Source organism: Oncorhynchus mykiss, chromosome 21 (genome assembly GCF_057628025.1).
Source record: "Oncorhynchus mykiss isolate SJ-2025 chromosome 21, ASM5762802v1, whole genome shotgun sequence".
NCBI lineage: Eukaryota > Metazoa > Chordata > Actinopteri > Salmoniformes > Salmonidae > Oncorhynchus > Oncorhynchus mykiss.
The window spans coordinates 6,317,477-6,334,834 of record NC_143042.1 but is presented as its reverse complement, the minus strand read 5'-3'; the positions used below and the strand labels follow the sequence as shown (position 1 = coordinate 6,334,834).

Sequence of the window (17,358 nt, the reverse complement as noted above, 5' to 3'; positions counted from 1 at the left end):
AGAAGTCTGTTACTTGAACTCTGAAGTGTTTATTTGGGCTGCAGTTTCTGAGGCTGGTAACTAATGAACTTATCCTCTGCAGCAGAGGTAACTCTGGGTCTTCCTCTCCTGTGGCGGTCCTCATGAGAGCCAGTTTCATCATAGCGCTTGATGGTTTTTGCGACTGCACTTGAAGAAACTTTCACAGTTCCTAAAATGTTCCGTATTGACTGACCTTCATGTCTTAAAGTAATGGACTCTTTGCTTATTTGAGCTGTTCTTGCCATAATATGGACTTGGTCTTTTAGGGCTGTCTTCTGTATACCCCCCTACCTTGTCACAACACAACTGATTGAATATAATGCATTAAGAAGGAAAGAAATTCCACAAATGAACTTTTAACAAGGCACACCTGTTAATTGAAATGCATTCCAGGTGACTACCTCATGAAGCTGGTTGAGAGAATGCCAGGAGTGTGCCAAGCTGTCATCAAGGCGAAGGGTGGCTACTTTTGAAGAATTTGTTTAACACTTTTTACAATGTAGAAAATAGTAAAAATAAAGGAACTCTCAAATGAGTAGATGTGTCCAGACTTTTGACTGGTACTGTACAGACACATTCTCGAACACACACGTCAAACTGAACGATCACACCGCTCACTCCCTCAGATTATAAAAATAAACCCCTGCACAACTACTTAATGGTGTTGCTCCCTCAATATCCCCATCCATCAAGTTTTAATGGGCTATTGTAGTAGTGGAGGGTACATGCCTGTCAGATGTGTGTCACAAATACCACCCTATTTCCTATATAGTGCGCTAAATTTTACCAGGGCGTATCGGCGGCACTATATGTGGAATAGGGTGCCGTTTGGTGTGTGTGTGTGAGGGGGAAAAGGCTTGTCTCAGCTGGAGTGTTTCCTTTTGGCAAATAAAGGCCACCTGAAAGGCCCAGGGACGCTGGGAATAAACTGTTTTATGTAAGAGGCCCAATCTGATTCTAACTTGGCATTTATCTGTCTTTCTCTCATTCTCTCTCTTCCCATCTCTCTCTTCCTCACATTTTCTCTTTATATCTCTATCTCTCCCCCTCTCCCTCCCTCCAGAGTGCTCAGTTCTACAAGATGACCACAGAGAACTACCACAAGGCTGCCGACGGAATCAACGCAAAGTTCAAGTAAGTTAAAATCACGTCATTGTGTTTAATTACCAGAAGTGTATCAGGTTTTCCTGGATAAATGAATATAGACACCCCCCCCCATCGACAATATCTCCATTCACTGCAGCATGAACAGGCTTTCATCTCAAATGCTTCCTCCTCGAGGCCAATGTTGGCAATGAAGAGCTCAATTCCTGATGTTGGCTGTTAAGGTTTTAACAGTGGACCGCTTTTCTTCCAAGATCTCCAAGGTTACTCTGTCAGTTTTAAAGTAGGCCACACTGCAGGCACATGTAACCAACTTCAAAGGGGGTCCAAAGAACACCACAGAATTCTAAGAATTGTATTTGTGATGTGTCCAGAGGATGTTGGTCATCCTTGTGTCCAGTTTCGATATTAGGGTCCTGTTCATTAGAGCATGCTGTGACGGAACATTTTGCATCAGAAAATTACAATGAGCCGTTCCAATTGGATAAGTCCAGGTTGTCCCTCCCTGTTTTGTTTTTTTCTCCGTTTGGTGCGTACACGACCCTTCAGTGTTGTTAGTGACCATTAAAAACCCCGTCAGTCCACTGAGAGTACTGCCGTTAGCCACATGCTAACTAACCCATGTCTTTCAATCAGCTCCAGATTGCCTACCCTATTAGCTCATGTTGATGAATCGGCTCACTGATAGCTACAGGTCAAATGGAGCCGTCTCTGGTGTACACTGATGTGTCAGGGCTGCAGTGATGGCCATGGTGTGTGTCTGTGTGTGCGCGTGTGTCTGTTACAGAGTATGTGTTGTCCCTGTGAACCAATCATTGGTAGTTTACCTGATTTATCAGACTATAACCAGTTTACAGTCATTCCAACAACAGAGGTGTCACAGCACCCTGAGGCAGGCACTGTGTGATGAAACGTGGGTTAAATACCCATTCAATGTTTGGGAGTATAATTAGTGTGCGACTGTCTTTTTATCGTTTGTTAGTCAGCACCTCTACAACATATTTTGGGGGTGCGTCAGCTTATGCTTTTTGCTAGCATCTAATCTTTTAAAATATTTCAACAAACATGCCTTGGTATTCGTCAGACAACTTTGTTCATCAATGCTGTTAGCAATTTTCCCTCCTGTATGTTAGGTTGTCCGTGAGATTCACAGAGACCCTATTAACCATCACGTACATGTAACTAAAGAACATCTCATTTCCAGTCCATCGTTGTTCCATAACTCTTAATAAGGGACCATTAGGCTCCATAGTAATGTAACAAAGTGGATGAGGAGTCCACAGGAGGTGGGGCGAACGGGGCCCAGAGTCCATGGCTCTGTCTGGGAAGGGGGCGCTAATCGTGTTAGCCTGTCATTAGCCGGCGCTAACGCCAGGATCATTGTCTCCCTGCAAAATGCTAGAAACTGATTAGCCATCCGCTGGGGTTAGCTTAGGGTAGAGCTGGGGTTGAGGCTTCCCAAATCGCATTAAGGAAATGCATTGCTGGAATATCATTAGAGCGACACAACGCGCTAACTGCTAACACATGTCTAGCGAGGTCACGTGATGGTGGAGTCTCAGTGGCAAGCGCCCTGATTGGTTGATCGGATTACGGGAGGTGCATTACCAGGGCTGTGATTGGATTAGAGGGGCTGGGGAGGGAGGATGTGAGTGTGTGTGTGTGGTTTAATGAAATGGTGGGAGGGTCTGGTGTTACAGGAGGACAGGGAGAGGGAGGACAGGGTTACTGCTAGTATACACTAATCACGTTTCATTGGGTGTGTTTGGTGCCATCGTGTGTGTGTGTGTGTGTGTGTGTGTGTACATGATCTGTATTAGTGTGAAAAGACCTTGTTTAGTATTGTGCAACGCAGCGTACAGAGGTCTCTATGAGTTGTCCCTATGGACGTTATTGCGATTCGACAGAGAGAGTGCATGAACGAGGGAGATAAGATGGTATCTGGCGTTCAGTGGAATAATAAGGCAAGATGTTTAGTCTCAGAGCCTTTTGATTTCCTGAAAGTTGAAACTGCCCTGGAGATAAATGGGAAAGAGTAGGAATATACATAATTGATTGAATTAACATGGGTTTGATATGATAATCGGGCTTATGAAGTTAAAAATGTCTTTCTGCCCAACGTCTTAATTTCCCCACTGGTCCCACAGACTGTATTAATAGAATGTTTGATAACATTTGAGGCTCTGGTCAACAGTAGCTTGATATCCTGCTAATACTGTAGTAATGTATTTCCCTATAGATACTCTACTGATAGCCTAGCACTGTTGCCTCCTGCATGAAAGCATTTGGCCTCTATTGGTATCAAATTAATTGACAATAGTGCCTGAAGGTTTGGATGTCACTTTTGGGGTATTTGAACCCTGCTGGAGGAGTAGAAAGAGTAGGAGTAGAAACAGTAATAAGAGTAGACTGGTACTAGTAGAAACATTAGTAGTAGTAGAAACATTAGTAATAGTAGGCTAGTAGTAGTAGTAGTAGTAGTAGTTGTTACATTAGTAATAGTAGGCTAGTAGTAGAAACATTAGTAAAAGTAGGCTAGTAGTAGTAGTAGTAGTAGTAGTAGTAGTAGTAGAAGGCTAGTAGTAGAAACATTAGTTACAGTAGGCTAGTAGTAGTAGTAGTAGTAGTAGTAGTAGTAGTAGTAGTAGTAGTAGTAGAAACATTAGTAACAGTGGGCTAGTAGTAGTAGTAGTAGTAGAAACATTAGTAACAGTAGGCTAGTAGTAGTAGTAGTAGTAGAAACATTAGTAATAGAAGGCTAGTAGTAGAAACATTAGTAATAGAAGGCTAGTAGTAGAAACATTAGTAATAGAAGGCTAGTAGTAGAAACATTAGTAATAGAAGGCTAGTAGTAGAAACATTAGTAATAGAAGGCTAGTAGTAGTAGTAGTAGTAGTAGTAGTAGTAGTAGAAACATTAGTAATAGTAGGCTAGTAGTAGTAGAAACAGTAGTAGTAGTAGTAGTAGTAGTAGTAGTAGTAGTAGAAACATTAGTAATAGTAGGCTAGTAGTAGTAGAAGCATTAGTAATAGAAGGCTAGTAGTAGAAACATTAGTTACAGTAGGCTAGTAGTAGTAGTAGTAGTAGTAGTAGTAGAAACATTAGTAACAGTGGGCTAGTAGTAGTAGTAGTAGAAACATTAGTAACAGTAGACTAGTAGTAGTAGTAGTAGTAGTAGAAACATTAGTAACAGTAGGCTAGTAGTAGTAGTAGAAACATTAGTAACAGTAGGCTAGTAGTAGTAGTAGAAACATTAGTAACAGTAGGCTAGTAGTAGTAGTAGAAACATTAGTAACAGTAGGCTAGTAGTAGTAGTAGAAACATTAGTAACAGTAGGCTAGTAGTAGTAGTAGAAACATTAGTAACAGTAGGCTAGTAGTAGTAGTAGAAACATTAGTAACAGTAGGCTAGTAGTAGTAGTAGTAGAAACATTAGTAACAGTAGGCTAGTAGTAGTAGTAGAAACATTAGTAACAGTAGGCTAGTAGTAGTAGTAGTAGAAACATTAGTAACAGTAGGCTAGTAGTAGTAGTAGAAACATTAGTAATACTAGGCTAGTGGTAGTAGAAACATTAGTAATACTAGGCTAGTGGTAGTAGAAACATTAGTAATACTAGGCTAGTGGTAGTAGAAACATTAGTAATACTAGGCTAGTAGTAGTAGAAACATTAGAATTACTAGGCTAGTAGTCGTGGAAACATTAGTACATTGGTAATCGTAGGCTAATAGTAGTAGAAAAATTAGTAACAGTAGACTTGTAGTAGAAACATTACTAATAGTAGACTAGTAGAATAAGTAGTACGAGTAGACTAGTAGAAGCAGTAATCCTAGTAGGCTAGTAGAATAGGTAGTACTAGTAGGCTAGTAGAATAGGTAATACTAGTAGGCTAGTAGAAGAAGTAGTTATAGTAGGCTAGTAGAAGATGTAGTAGTAGTAGAAACATGAGTAACAGTAGGCTAGTAGTAGTAGTAGTAGAAACATTAGTAACAGTAGGCTAGTAGTAGTAGTAGTAGAAAAATTAGTAACAGTAGACTTGTAGTAGAAACATTAGTAACAGTAGACTTGTAGTAGAAACATTACTAATAGTAGGCTAGTAGAATAAGTAGTACGAGTAGACTAGTAGAAGCAGTAGTCCTAGTAGGCTAGTAGAATAGGTAGTACTAGTAGGCTAGTAGAATAGGTAATACTAGTAGGCTAGTAGAATAAGTAGTTATAGTAGGCTAGTAGAAGATGTAGTAGTAGTAGACACATTAGTAACAGTAGGCTAGTAGTAGTAGTAGTAGAAACATTAGTAACAGTAGGCTAGTAGTAGTAGTAGTAGAAACATTAGTAACAGTAGGCTAGAAGTAGTAGAAACATTAGTAACAGTAGGCTAGTAGTAGTAGAAACATTAGTAATAGAAGACTAGTAGTAGAAACATTAGTAATACTAGGCTAGTAGTAGAAACATTAATATTACTAGGCTAGTGGTAGTAGAAACATTAGTAATACTAGGCTAGTGGTAGTAGAAACATTAGTAATACTAGGGTAGTAGTAGTAGTAGAAACATTAGTAATTCCAGAGTAGTATTAATAGTAGAAACATTAGAATTACTAGGCTAGTAGTCGTGGAAACATTAGTATATTGGTTATCGTAGGCTAATAGTAGTAGAAAAATTTGTAACAGTAGACTTGTAGTAGAAACATTACTAATAGTAGGCTAGTAGAAGCAGTAGTCCTAGTAGACTAGTAGAAGCAGTAGTCCTAGTAGGCTAGTAGAATAGGTAGTACTAGTAGGCTAGTAGAAGCAGTAGTCCTAGTAGACTAGTAGAAGCAATAGTCCTAGTAGGCTAGTAGATGTAGTAATAGTAGGCTAATAGAAGATGTAGTTATAGTTAGCTAGTAGAAAAAGTAGTACTAGTAGTAATAGTAGTCAAGTAGTAATAGTAGGCTAGTAGAAGATGTGGTAATCGTAGGCTAGTAAAATATGTAGTTATAGTAGGCTAGTAGAAGTAGTAATAGTAGGCTAGTAGAAGATGTAGTTATAGTAGGCTAGTAGAAGATGTAGTTATAGTAGGCTAGTAGAAGATGTAGTTATAGTAGGCTAGTAGAAGATGTAGTTATAGTAGGCTAGTAGATGTAGTAATAGTAGTCTAGTAGAAGTAGTAATAGTAGGGTAGTAGAAGTAGTAATAGTAGGCTAGTAGAAGATGTAAAAATAGTAGGCTAGTAGAAGATGTGGTAATAGTAGGCTAGTAGAAGTAGTAATAGTAGGCTAGTAGAAGATGTAGTTATAGTAGGCTAGTAGAAGATGTAGTAATAGTAGGCTAGTAGAAGTAGTAATAGTAGGCTAGTAGAAGTAGTAATAGTAGGCTAGTAGAAGATGTAAAAATAGTAGGCTAGTAGAAGATGTAGTAATAGTAGGCTAGTAGAAGTAGTAATAGTAGGCTAGTAGAAGTAGTAATAGTAGGCTAGTAGAAGTAGTAATAGTAGGCTAGTAGAATATGTAGTTATAGTAGGCTAGTAGAATATGTAGTTATAGTAGGCTAGTAGAATATGTAGTAATAGTAGGCTAGTAGAAGTAGTAATAGTAGGCTAGTAGAAGATGTAGTTATAGTAGGCTAGTAGAAGATGTAGTAATAGTAGGCTAGTAGAAGATGTAGTTATAGTAGGCTAGTAGAAGATGTAGTTATAGTAGGCTAGTAGAAGATGTAGTTATAGTAGGCTAGTAGAAGATGTAGTTATAGTAGGCTAGTAGAAGATGTAGTTATAGTAGGCTAGTAGAAGATGTAGTTATAGTAGGCTAGTAGAAGTAGTAATAGTAGGCTAGTAGAAGATGTAGTTATAGTAGGCTAGTAGAAGTAGTAATAGTAGGCTAGTAGAAGTAGTAATAGTAGGCTAGTAGAAGATGTAGTTATAGTAGGCTAGTAGAAGTAGTAATAGTAGGCTAGTAGAAGTAGTAATAGTAGGCTAGTAGAAGATGTGGTAATAGTAGGCTAGTAGAATATGTAGTTATAGTAGGCTAGTAGAAGATGTGGTAATAGTAGGCTAGTAGAAGATGTAGTAATAGTAGGCTAGTAGAAGATGTAGTAATAGTAGGCTAGTAGAAGATGTAGTTATAGTAGGCTAGTAGAAGATGTATTTATAGTAGGCTAGTAGAAGTAGTAATAGTAGGCTAGTAGAAGATGTAGTTATAGTAGGCTAGTAGAAGATGTAGTAATAGTAGGCTAGTAGAAGATGTGGTAATAGTAGGCTAGTAGAATATGTAGTTATAGTAGGCTAGTAGAAGATTTGGTAATAGTAGGCTAGTAGAAGATGTAGTAATAGTAGGCTAGTAGAAGATGTAGTAATAGTAGGCTAGTAGAAGATGTAGTTATAGTAGGCTAGTAGAAGATGTAGTAATAATAGGCTAGTAGAAGATGTAGTTATAGTAGGCTAGTAGATGTAGTAATAGTAGGCTAGTAGAAGTAGTAATAGTAGGCTAGTAGAAGATGTAGTAATAGTAGGCTAGTAGAAGATTTAGTAATAGTAGGCTAGTAGAAGATGTAGTTATAGTAGGCTAGTAGAAGATGTAGTTATAGTAGGCTAGTAGAAGTAGTAATAGTAGGCTAGTAGAAGTAGTAATAGTAGGCTAGTAGAAGATGTAGTTATAGTAGGCTAGTAGAAGATGTAGTTATAGTAGGCTAGTAGAAGAAGTAGTGCTAGTAGAAGTAGTTATAGTAGGCTAGTAGAAGATGTAGTAATAGTAGGCTAGTAGAAGATGTAGTTATAGTAGGCTAGTAAAAGTAGTAATAGTAGGCTAGTAGAATATGTGGTTATAGTAGGCTAGTAGAATATGTGGTAATAGTAGGCTAGTAGAATATGTGGTAATAGTAGGCTAGTAGAAGATGTGGTAATAGTAGGCTAGTAGAATATGTGGTTATAGTAGGCTAGTAGAAGATGTGGTAATAGTAGGCTAGTAGAAGATGTGGTTATAGTAGGCTAGTAGAAGATGTAGTTATAGTAGGCTAGTAGAAGATGTGGTTATAGTAGGCTAGTAGAAGATGTGGTAATAGTAGGCTAGTAGAAGATGTGGTTATAGTAGGCTAGTAGAAGATGTAGTTATAGTAGGCTAGTAGAAGATGTGGTTATAGTAGGCTAGTAGAAGATGTAGTAATAGTAGGCTAGTAGAATATGTAGTAATAGTAGGCTAGTAGAATATGTGGTTATAGTTGGCTAGTAGTAGTAGACGAGTAGTATTCGTGGTGATAATAATAGTATTTGTGGTAGTAGGGTAGTAGTAGTTGTTGGCTGGAAGTAGTAGTAGGCTAGTAGAAGAAGTAGTACTAGAAGAAGTAGTAGTAGTAGTAGTAGTAGAAGTAGTTATAGTAGGCTTGTAGTAGTAGGCTAGTAGAAGTAGTTATAGTAGGCTAGTAGAAGTAGTAGTAATAGTAGTAGTAGTAGTTGTTGGCTGGAAGTAGTAGTAGGCTAGTAGAAGTAGTTATAGTAGGCTAGTAGTTTAAGTAGTGCTAGTAGAAGTAGTAGTAGTAGGAGTAGGCTAGTAGAAGAAGTAGTAATAGTAGGCTAGTAGAAGTAGTAATCGTTAGCTAGTATATAAAGTATTGCTAGTAGTAGTACTAGTAGTTTAGTAGAATACGTAGTACTAGTAGAAGAAGTAGTAATGGTAGGCTAGTATATAAAGTATTGCTAGTAGTAGTACTAGTAGGCTAGTATATAAAGTATTGCTAGTAGTAGTACTAGTAGTTTAGTAGAATAAGTAGTACTAGTAGAAGAAGTAGTAATGGTAGGCTAGTATATAAAGTATTGCTAGTAGTAGTACTAGTAGGCTAGTATATAAAGTATTGCTAGTAGTAGTACTAGTAGTTTAGTAGAATAAGTAGTACTAGTAGAAGAAGTAGTAATGGTAGGCTAGTAGTAGTAGTAAGTCTAGTGACACTGCATGGGTAAATATTTTTGTTTGTGTGGTTCATGCCCACATGATGCCTGTAGAGAGGTGTGTGTTTGCAGTGTGTAGGGGTAGTGCAGCTGTTTCCTGCAGTTCCAGCGGTATTCCTGGCAGAGCATGATGGAGCTCTCCCAACCGGAACGCCGCTACCTAAGAGTGACCTCATTTTGCACACACACACACACACCTGGCTCCCACTAATACTTTCTCAGTTTTCATCATCCTCTCCCCAGCTTCTATGAATCTGCCCTGAGGTCCTGACACACATCATCACAATTCATGTTAATAGCCCTTGCCTGTGGTAAACACATAATGAATCACACACACACAAGTATCATACCAATCAAAAAACTAATCAAATGTATTTATAAATCCATTTTTTTTACATCAGAAGATGTCACCAGGTCCTATACAGAAACCAGCCTAAAACCCCAAACTGTAAGCAATGTAGAAGCACGGTGGCAAGGAAAAACTCCCTCGAAAGGCAGGAACCTAGGAAGAAACCTAGAGAGGAACCAGGCTCTGAGGGGTGGCCAGTCCTCTTCTGGCTGTGCCGGTAGAGATGAGAGTACATGGCCTTAAGGCCAGATCGTTCGTCAAGATGTTCAATCGTTCATAGATGACCAGCAGGGTCAAATAATAATCACAGTGGTTGTAGAGGGTGCAACAGGTCAGTACCTCAGGAGTAAATGTCAGTTGGCTTTTCATAGTAGAGCATTCAGAGGTTGAGAAGAAACACCAACCTTTAGGGTATTGCAGGTTGAGATAGCAATACCCTAAAGTGTGTTATCTACAGGTTGAGATGACACCCCTTAGGGTATTGCTATCTACAGGTTGAGATAACACACTTTAGGGTATTGCTATCTACAGGTTGAGATGACACCCTTTAGGGTATTGCTATCTACAGGTTGAGATGACACCCTTTAGGGTATTGCTATCTACAGGTTGAGATAACACCCTTTAGGGTATTGCTATCTACAGGTTGAGATAACACCCTTTAGGGTATTGCTATCTACAGGTTGAGATAACACCCTTTAGGGTATTGCTATCTACAGGTTGAGATAACACCCTTTAGGGTATTGCTATCTACAGGTTGAGATAACACCCTTTAGGGTATTGCTATCTACAGGTTGAGATAACACCCTTTAGGGTATTGCTATCTACAGGTTGAGATAACACACTTTAGGGTATTGCTATCTACAGGTTGAGATAACACCCTTTAGGGTATTGCTATCTACAGGTTGAGATAACACCCTTTAGGGTATTGCTATCTACAGGTTGAGATGACACCCTTTAGGGTATTGCTATCTACAGGTTGAGATGACACCCTTTAGGGTATTGCAATCTACAGGTTGAATGACAACAATAATACTGAGTATGTATTTGAATGAATTCTGATGAGCTTTCCTTGTTGTCATTCAGCCTGTAATTATCAACACCCTAGAGGACTGTGTCTTCTCTACCTGTAGTTATCAATACCCTAGAGGACTGTGTCTTCTCTACCTGTAGTTATTAATACCCCAGAGGACTGTGTCTTCTCTACCCGTAGTTATCAATACCCTAGAAGACTGTGTCTTCTCCTAACTGCTCTGTATGCCGTCCTTCTAACCACTTATCCAACACAGTCTATATGGACTGTCATACGGTCCGGTCCAGATGGACTGTCATGCGGTCCGGTCCAGCCCAGATGGACTGTCATACGGTCCGGTCCAGTCCAGTCCAGATGGACTGTCATACAGTCCGGTCCAGTCCAGATGGACTGTCATATGATCCGGTCCAGTCCAGATGGACTGTCATACGGTCCGGTCCAGCCCAGATGGACTGTCATACGGTCCGGTCCAGCCCAGATGGACTGTCATACGGTCCGGTCCAGTCCAGATGGACTGTCAAACGGTCCGGTCCAGTCCAGATGGACTGTCAAATGGTCCGGTCCAGTCCAGATGGACTGTCAAATGGTCCGGTCCAGTCCAGATGGACTGTCATATGGTCCGGTCCAGTCCAGATAGACTGTCATATGGTCCAGTCCAGATGGACTGTCATATGGTCCAGTCCAGATGGACTGTCAAATGGTCCGGTCCAGTCCAGATGGACTGTCATATGGTCCAGTCCAGATGGACTGTCAAATGGTCCGGTCCAGTCCAGATGGACTGTCATATGGTCCAGTCCAGATGGACTGTCATATGGTCCAGTCCAGATGGACTGTCATACGGTCCGGTCCAGTCCAGATGGACTGTCAAACGGTCCGGTCCAGTCTAGATGGACTGTCAAATGGTCCGGTCCAGTCCAGATGGACTGTCAAATGGTCCGGTTCAGTCCAGATGGACTGTCATATGGTCCAGTCCAGATGGACTGTCAAATGGTCCGGTCCAGTCCAGATGGACTGTCATATGGTCCGGTCCAGTCCAGATGGACTGTCATACGGTCCGGTCCAGTCCAGATGGACTGTCATATGGTCCAGTCCAGATGGACTGTCATATGGTCCGGTCCAGTCCAGATGGACTGTCATATGGTCCTGTCCAGTCCAGATGGACTGTCATATGGTCCAGTCCAGATGGACTGTCATATGGTCCAGTCCAGATGGACTGTCATATGGTCCAGTCCAGCCCAGATGGACTGTCATACGGTCCGGTCCAGTCCAGTCCAGATGGACTGTCATACAGTCCGGTCCAGTCCAGATGGACTGTCATATGATCCGGTCCAGCCCAGATGGACTGTCATACGGTCCGGTCCAGCCCAGATGGACTGTCATACGGTCCGGTCCATTCCAGATGGACTGTCAAATGGTCCGGTCCAGTCCAGATGGACTGTCATATGGTCCGGTCCAGTCCAGATAGACTGTCATATGGTCCAGTCCAGATGGACTGTCATATGGTCCAGTCCAGATGGACTGTCATACGGTCCGGTCCAGTCCAGATGGACTGTCAAACGGTCCGGTCCAGTCCAGATGGACTGTCAAATGGTCGGGTCCAGTCCAGATGGACTGTCAAATGGTCCGGTCCAGTCCAGATGGACTGTCAAACGGTCCGGTCCAGTCCAGATGGACTGTCAAATGGTCCGGTCCAGTCCAGATGGACTGTCAAATGGTCCGGTTCAGTCCAGATGGACTGTCATATGGTCCAGTCCAGATGGACTGTCAAATGGTCCGGTCCAGTCCAGATGGACTGTCATATGGTCCGGTCCAGTCCAGATGGACTGTCATACGGTCCGGTCCAGTCCAGATGGACTGTCATATGGTCCAGTCCAGATGGACTGTCATATGGTCCGGTCCAGTCCAGATGGACTGTCATATGGTCCTGTCCAGTCCAGATGGACTGTCATATGGTCCAGTCCAGATGGACTGTCATATGGTCCAGTCCAGATGGACTGTCATATGGTCCAGTCCAGCCCAGATGGACTGTCATACGGTCCGGTCCAGTCCAGTCCAGATGGACTGTCATACAGTCCGGTCCAGTCCAGATGGACTGTCATATGATCCGGTCCAGCCCAGATGGACTGTCATACGGTCCGGTCCAGCCCAGATGGACTGTCATACGGTCCGGTCCATTCCAGATGGACTGTCAAATGGTCCGGTCCAGTCCAGATGGACTGTCATATGGTCCGGTCCAGTCCAGATAGACTGTCATATGGTCCAGTCCAGATAGACTGTCATATGGTCCAGTCCAGATGGACTGTCATATGGTCCAGTCCAGATGGACTGTCAAATGGTCCGGTCCAGTCCAGATGGACTGTCAAATGGTCCAGTCCAGATGGACTGTCATATGGTCCAGTCCAGATGGACTGTCATGCGGTCTTGTGCGGTCTCCAGTACGTGAAACCTTTACCAACACACTGGCTCTTAGTGTCTGGGCACAATGTTGCAGTGTGCAGGTTACAGCTGAATGACAGGTGTGTGTGTAAAACAGGTTTTTATTTAAAGCTATGTGTATACTGTTTATAATGTTCAGCTCCTTGCAGTCAGGTCAACAGGTTGATTTTCACCTCTCCGTCTACTCCTCCCATCCCTGCTGGAGAAAGAGAAACACTCATCCCTCCCTCCATCCCTCTATCCCCACATACATATTCAACAGCCAGACAGTCCTAGAGCAGAGTTTTGGCCTGGGTGATTAAAGCCTAACACAACTCTGCATTTTGATAGTCATTAAATGAGGAAATGGGAACAGAACAAACCTGAGAGTCTATTGAATATTCTTCCAGCCACCCCTAACAATACATATGTGGGATGTGGAGAGAAAGCTAACCTGTCTGTATTTAAAGGCTCTGTTATCTGTGAGGCACAGAGGGGTGTGTGTGTGTGTGTGTAAGCGTGTGTGCGGTCTCGCTGAGGTAAGACTTGACCCGCCTGACGAGTGCACATCAACCCGCTGCCATTACAGGAGACCGTAGGTCCGTAACTAGGCAACTTGGACCCCCAGTACAAGATGGTGGTCAATGCAGTCAGACATCAGTCAATAACCTTAGCTTAAACCCCCCCCCCCCCCCCCTCCACACACACACACACACTTAAAAGCCTTTATGTACTGGCTGTAAAATGGTCCTTGCTCGGACACACACACACTCTCATATAAACACATTTAAAAGCCTAAGTACTGGCTGTAAAGCCTCCCTCTCTGCTCTCTGATCTCACACACCTTTTAGTGACTGAATAACTGACGAGAACACATTGTAAAAGGACTGTTGGGCAGACTGTGGCACATCATCAAATCTGTAGATTTCTGTGTGGACTACAAATTATGCTTTAACAGTAAATTCTCTTAGGAATACAATAGTTCTACTTTAACAGTAATGTCTCTTAGGAATTATAGCAGTTCTACTTTAACAGTAATGTCTCTTAGGAATTATAGCAGTTCTACTTTAACAGTAATGTCTCTTAGGAATTATAGCAGTTCTACTTTAACAGTAATGTCTCTTAGGAATTATAGCAGTTCTACTTTAACAGTAATGTCTCTTAGGAATTATAGCAGTTCTACTTTAACAGTAATGTCTCTTAGGAATTATAGCAGTTCTACTTTAACAGTAATGTCTCTTAGGAATTATAGCAGTTCTACTTTAACAGTAATGTCTCTTAGGAATTATAGCAGTTCTACTTTAACAGTAATGTCTCTTAGGAATACAATAGTTCTACTTTAACAGTAAATTCTCTTAGGAATTATAGCAGTTCTACTTTAACAGTAATGTCTCTTAGGAATTATAGCAGTTCTACTTTAACAGTAATGTCTCTTAGGAATTATAGCAGTTCTACTTTAACAGTAATGTCTCTTAGGAATTATAGCAGTTCTACTTTAACAGTAATGTCTCTTAGGAATTATAGCAGTTCTACTTTAACAGTAATGTATCATAGGAATACAATAGTTCTACTTTAACAGTAATGTCTCTTAGGAATTATAGCAGTTCTACTTTAACAGTAATGTCTCTTAGGAATTATAGCAGTTCTACTTTAACAGTAATGTCTCTTAGGAATTATAGCAGTTCTACTTTAACAGTAATGTCTCTTAGGAATTATAGCAGTTCTACTTTAACAGTAATGTCTCTTAGGAATACAATAGTTCTACTTTAACAGTAATGTATCATAGGAATTATAGCAGTTCTACTTTAACAGTAATGTCTCTTAGGAATTATAGCAGTTCTACTTTAACAGTAATGTCTCTTAGGAATACAATAGTTCTACTTTAACAGTAAATTCTCTTAGGAATTATAGCAGTTCTACTTTAACAGTAATGTCTCTTAGGAATTATAGCAGTTCTACTTTAACAGTAATGTCTCTTAGGAATTATAGCAGTTCTACTTTAACAGTAATGTCTCTTAGGAATACAATAGTTCTACTTTAAGTTGTTCTTCGATGCCATGGTTAAGAGTTCTGTTTTGTTGCTGATGTTCTGTACAGTTTCATCTTCACTGGTTTGGACAGGGCTGGACATCTTGACTAAGTTTCAGTTTTCCCAAAACCTTTTTGTAGTTTTCCCTCAACAACCCATCCCCTGAACAGCGAGAGAGTAAGAACAATTGTAAACTCTATTTTTTGACAGTTAATCTTCTGTGCGTAAAGTGAATGAAATTCACATGACATGAAGCCCTTTCCTGTGCTATGAGTGGTCTGAGGAGTCGAGAGAACTAAACTACAATGCAGTCTTCTCTGTTGTGTTGATTGTCATACCGAACATTAGTGTGTGTTGGCAAGGGATGACGAAGGTAGAGCCATAGTATGGAAGTGATAGTGAATGGTGAGAACAGAGCAAAACTCCATTCCAAGAGCTCTCAGGAGATTCAGTGGGGGGGCCCAGCCCTCAGGAGATGACTGCCGGGTTGAGTGTCAGTGGAGGGGCCCAGCCCTCAGGAGATGACTGCCGGGTTGAGTGTCAGTGGGGGGGCCCAGCCCTCAGGAGATGACTGCCGGGTTGAGTGTCAGTGGGGGGGCCCAGCCCTCAGGAGATGACTGCCGGGTTGAGTGTCAGTGGAGGGGCCCAGCCCTCAGGAGATGACTGCCGGGTTGAGTGTCAGTGGGGGGGCCCAGCCCTCAGGAGATGACTGCCGGGTTGAGTGTCAGTGGAGGGGCCCAGCCCTCAGGAGATGACTGCCGGGTTGAGTGTCAGTGGGGGGGCCCAGCCCTCAGGAGATGACTGCCGGGTTGAGTGTCAGTGGGGGGGCCCAGTCCTCAGGAGATGACTGCCGGGTTGAGTGTCAGTGGGGGGGCCCAGCCCTCAGGAGATGACTGCCGGGTTGAGTGTCAGTGGGGGGGCCCAGCCCTCAGGAGATGACTGCCGGGTTGAGTGTCAGTGGGGGGGCCCAGCCCTCAGGAGATGACTGCCGGGTTGAGTGTCAGTGGGGGGGACCAGCCTTCAGGAGATGACTGCCGGGTTGAGTGTCAGTGGGGGGGCCCAGCCCTCAGGAAATGCCCACCGGGTTGAGTGTCAGTGGGGGGGCCCAGTCCTCAGGAGATGACTGCCGGGTTGAGTGTCACTGGGGGGACCCAGCCCTCAGGAAATGCCCACCGGGTTGAGTGTCAGTGGGGGGGCCCAGCCCTCAGGAGATGCCTGCCGGGTTGAGTGTCAGTGGGGGGGCCCAGCCCTCAGGAGATGTCCCCCGGGACCAGTGTCAGTGGGGGGGCCCAGCCCTCAGGAGATGTCCCCCGGGACCAGTGTCAGTGGGGGGGCCCAGCCCTCCTTTCTTCTGTTCCTTCTCATTATCTCACTCTTATTTATTTCTCTCTGGTGCTCATTTATTTATCTTTTTCTCTCCTTTCTTTGTCTCACTCTTTCTCAATCTCTACTTTTTGTATCTCTCTCTTCCCCCCTCTCCCTGATGGATATCACCATGGGGGGTCAGTCAGGTCTTCTTTAAAAAGCGATGAGAGTTAAGTGTGTCATTTTTCTCTCTAAATGGATCATTTGTATTTATTTGCCTGACTGTCACAGAGCCTGTCTTAACCAGAGAGAACATGAAGGCTTTTTAAGAGGCCCCAGCTTCACCTCCTAACCCTATTATAGCCCAAGTGCTTGTAAATGATGATAAATGGACCTTGTACCTTTTGAGAACTCAATCTGGGCCCTGTAATCCATACTCATGGACATAGGGAAGATAGATCCTACTGTGGGTGTCAGTTTAGGGTCAACATATGGTTTTGGATAAATGGATGGAGAAATATTGCACCCATACGTGTAACATATGTGTGACACAATACTGTACAGTGAAAGTCACTTAGATATCAGTATGCCTCTGGGTTTTATTTTCTTGACAAAATTAAGCAATGATTTGCTATAACTGCTGTCCATGCATATTTAGGGAAGACATTAGTACGATTTGGTCAAGATAGTTTTTGTCTGGCTAGAGAGACTACCGTACTCATAGTACAGTGGAATAGCTATGCCTTTTCAATGAGCTGACTGGTGTAGGGGAAGGAGAGAGGAAAGGATGGTTTTCTATGAACTGACTGTTTCTATTTCTATGCCCTATAGAGGGACGGATCTAGTTAGTATTTTTCTACGCCCTATAGGAGGAACAGATCTAGTTAGTCTGTTTCTAGAAGTAACACAGTATAGCTAACCAACTAGTCTCTTAGTATAGAATCTCTTGCCCTCTTCCTCTTTTTCCTTCTCTCTTTCCTTCACCTTTCTGTTCATCCCTCAAACCTACGTGATTCATTATCCTTTTATCTCCCTCCTCCTCCACCCTCTTTCCCATGCTACATCTTTCTCCTACTGGCTTTATTTAGTGTATCTCTCTGCCCTGTCCCCTCCTCCTTCACCCTCTTCCCCATGCTACATCTTTCTCCTACTGGCTTTATTTAGTGTATCTCTCTGCCCTGTCCCCTCCTCCTT

General features: G+C 42.3%; 1 protein-coding gene across 2 annotated transcripts in view; it reads left to right on the top strand.

Moving 5' to 3' along the window:
- The window catches only part of LOC110500993 (MICOS complex subunit MIC19), a 110,503-nt gene that overhangs the window by 75,708 nt on the left and 17,437 nt on the right, over positions 1-17,358 (top strand). For both annotated transcript variants that reach the window (XM_036957069.2, XM_090213616.1), the window contains exon 7: positions 1,085-1,155. In XM_036957069.2, coding sequence (XP_036812964.2) covers positions 1,085-1,155 — 71 coding nt within the window. The remainder of the gene's footprint in view (positions 1-1,084; positions 1,156-17,358) is intronic.